Source organism: Eimeria maxima, genomic scaffold (assembly GCF_000499605.1).
Source record: "Eimeria maxima Weybridge genomic scaffold, Emw_scaff197, whole genome shotgun sequence".
Taxonomy (NCBI): Eukaryota; Apicomplexa; class Conoidasida; order Eucoccidiorida; family Eimeriidae; genus Eimeria; species Eimeria maxima.
In genome coordinates, this window is record NW_013563636.1 from 31,818 (window position 1) to 34,317 (window position 2,500).

At 45.2% G+C, this 2,500-nt stretch overlaps 1 protein-coding gene across 1 annotated transcript in view; it reads right to left on the reverse strand.

Moving 5' to 3' along the window:
- EMWEY_00021110 (chromosome segregation protein smc1, putative) overlaps window positions 1-1,524 on the reverse strand; it is a gene marked incomplete at both ends in the record, with an annotated part of 7,570 nt that extends 6,046 nt beyond the window's left edge. The window contains 4 exons of the mRNA XM_013477830.1: window positions 55-128; window positions 341-548; window positions 715-832; window positions 1,038-1,524. Of these exons, the coding sequence (XP_013333284.1) occupies window positions 55-128; window positions 341-548; window positions 715-832; window positions 1,038-1,524 (887 nt within the window). The remainder of the gene's footprint in view (window positions 1-54; window positions 129-340; window positions 549-714; window positions 833-1,037) is intronic.
- Window positions 1,525-2,500: the final 976 nt, after the last annotated feature.

Genomic DNA, 2,500 nt, shown 5'->3' on the forward strand with positions numbered 1-2,500 from the left:
TTCCTACGACTGCCATGCTTCGTAAACCCTAAACCCTAAACCCTAAACCCTCACCTGCTGCCGACGCGCTCTATGAGCCGCGTGAGTTCTAAAGGAGATCGAGCGGCAGCCGTTACAGATGAATCTCCCTGAATAACCAGCACACAGCAGCAGCAGCAGCAGCAGCAGCAGCAGCAAGCTCGATGACCATAAATGCCTACAGACTAACATGAAAAAGATAGATACAAAAACTCGAAGCAGCAAACAGTCAGGACAGCACAGGCTAGGGCAGCTGCACCAGCAAACAGCAGCAGCAGGTGCAGCAGATGCAGCAGCAAAACAGCAGCAACAAGCCGTTTACCTGCAGCAGCAAGGAGGCAGCCATAGTGTGGGGCGCAAGAGACAACTTGTCATTAAGGACTCGCAGATATTCTTCTAATGTAACTCTTTTACCATCTACGGTGTACGTACAGCTGCTGCTGCTGCTGCTGATCTGCCGCCGCAGCACGAGCATTTCTCCCTCTGATCCAGCAGCAGCACGACGACGGAAGTGTAGAGACACCGCAGTGCTGCAGCAGACACAGTGATGCATGCGAATGTGCATGCAGCACCAATAGCAACAGGAACAGTAACACCAGCAGTAGCAAAACCAGCAGCAGCAACAGCAGCAACAACACCAACACCAGCAACATTAACAGCAGCAGCAACAGCAGCAGCAGCAGCAATGAGTCTTACAGGGATGAATTATCTTCTTCTGCTGCTGCATGCCTTAGATCCATTAATGCATTACTTCTAAGACTTCGTCCATTCACTCCAAGACCGAAGCAAATCGCATCCGCTATGTTACTCTTCCCTGTACACCCCAAAACCCTAAACCCTAAACCCTAGTGGGTCGGCTGCGGTATCGGAATCGAGAGTAGGGAATTGTCTATTCTGCTGTGGGGTGTATCTGCATGCAGCAGCAGATTCAGCTAGAAGAATAAGGAGTGCTGCTGCAGCAAACACCAGCAGCAGCAGCAGCAGCAGCAGCAGAATTATTTAATAAAGGGTATAAATACCTGATCCATTTGCCCCTATGATGGCAACACTGCTCTGTAGGGGCCCAACAACATGTCTTCCTTTATAAGACTTAAAGTTCTCTAAGACAATATATTCTAAGAAAAAACGACCAGCAGCAGCAGCAGCAGCAGCAGCTGTAGGTTCCTGCTGCTGTTGTTGCTGTTGCTGTTGCTGTTGTGGCTGTTGCTGCTGCTGATTGCCTTGGTCAGTCTGCTGCTGCTGCGTCTGAGTTACATCTTCAAAGAGAGAAGCAATAGAACAGGGAAATGCTGATGCATGCGCTGGCTGAGAGATGCTGCTACTTGGCTGCTGCTGCTGCTGCGGTAGCGCTAGATCCCAACCCCCAGCAGAAAGAGCTGGAGAATCGCATTCCATAGACACCAACGCCTGCTGCTGCGGTTGCTGCTGCTGCTGCTGCTGTTGCTGCTGCTGCTGCTGTCGGCTGTCAACGCTGCCCTCCACGCTGCTTACTGTAGGCAGATCCATCTTTACCCTCACGCTGCAGTTGCTAATTCAGAATGCCACTTAAACTGCAACAGCAGCAACAGCAGCAGCGGCAGCACGAGCAGCAACTGCAGCGCATGCGATTCAAAGGTGGGGCATTCAACGCCTTTGTCGTTGCATTATAAAGAAAAAAAATAAATGAACAACAGAAAATGAGGAAGGAAGAAAGCAGTAATGTAGCAGAACACTCGGGTACAAAAGAAATTGGCTTCCTGTTCCCTATGCACACACCATTGCTGCTGGAGCAGCACCAGCAGCACAAGATAACGTTAAAAAAGAGAAGAAGGAACTCAAAAATAGTGATTTAGAAGAAATAGGAAGGATAAGAGTAAAAAAAGATAAAAGTCTCCTTACCAGGTACTACAGGCGGTATGCCGATTCAAGAGGTGGGGTTGTTGTACAAGAAACCCAAAGGGCTGATGGCATATGGGACGAGAAACGTTTCTACTTGGATTAATTCTTTTTAGTTTATTATTAGATTAGTTAGTCTTTTTGGCCAAAATTGTATAAAAAAATGCATTATTTGTCCTCGTTTCCTTCGTTTTCCTTTTACGGAGTGTGGATGAAGACCGCGGTATTATCACCACTAACACAACCCTAGTAAGGAAGCAATGAAGAAGAAAGACATAAAAATAAGCAACAAGAAGAATATAAACAAACAGTCAGAGTATAATTATAAAGTATGAATGAAATGATCTAACAGAGGAAGAGGAAACTTGAATTATTGAATCTGCGCTGCCTATACACCCCAATATTTGTTTTTATGAACTTTCCATATAGAAGTTGAAATCGTCTGTATTATACATCAAAATACTTTAAAAATTATGAATAATTATATTTAAAATATTTTTAAATAATAATATTTAACAAAAAGATATAATTTGATAGTTTAGCGCAAAGTTTCTCGGTTTCGTCATACAAAATTGCAGTTTAGTGCTCTAGTTCGTACAGCTGATGA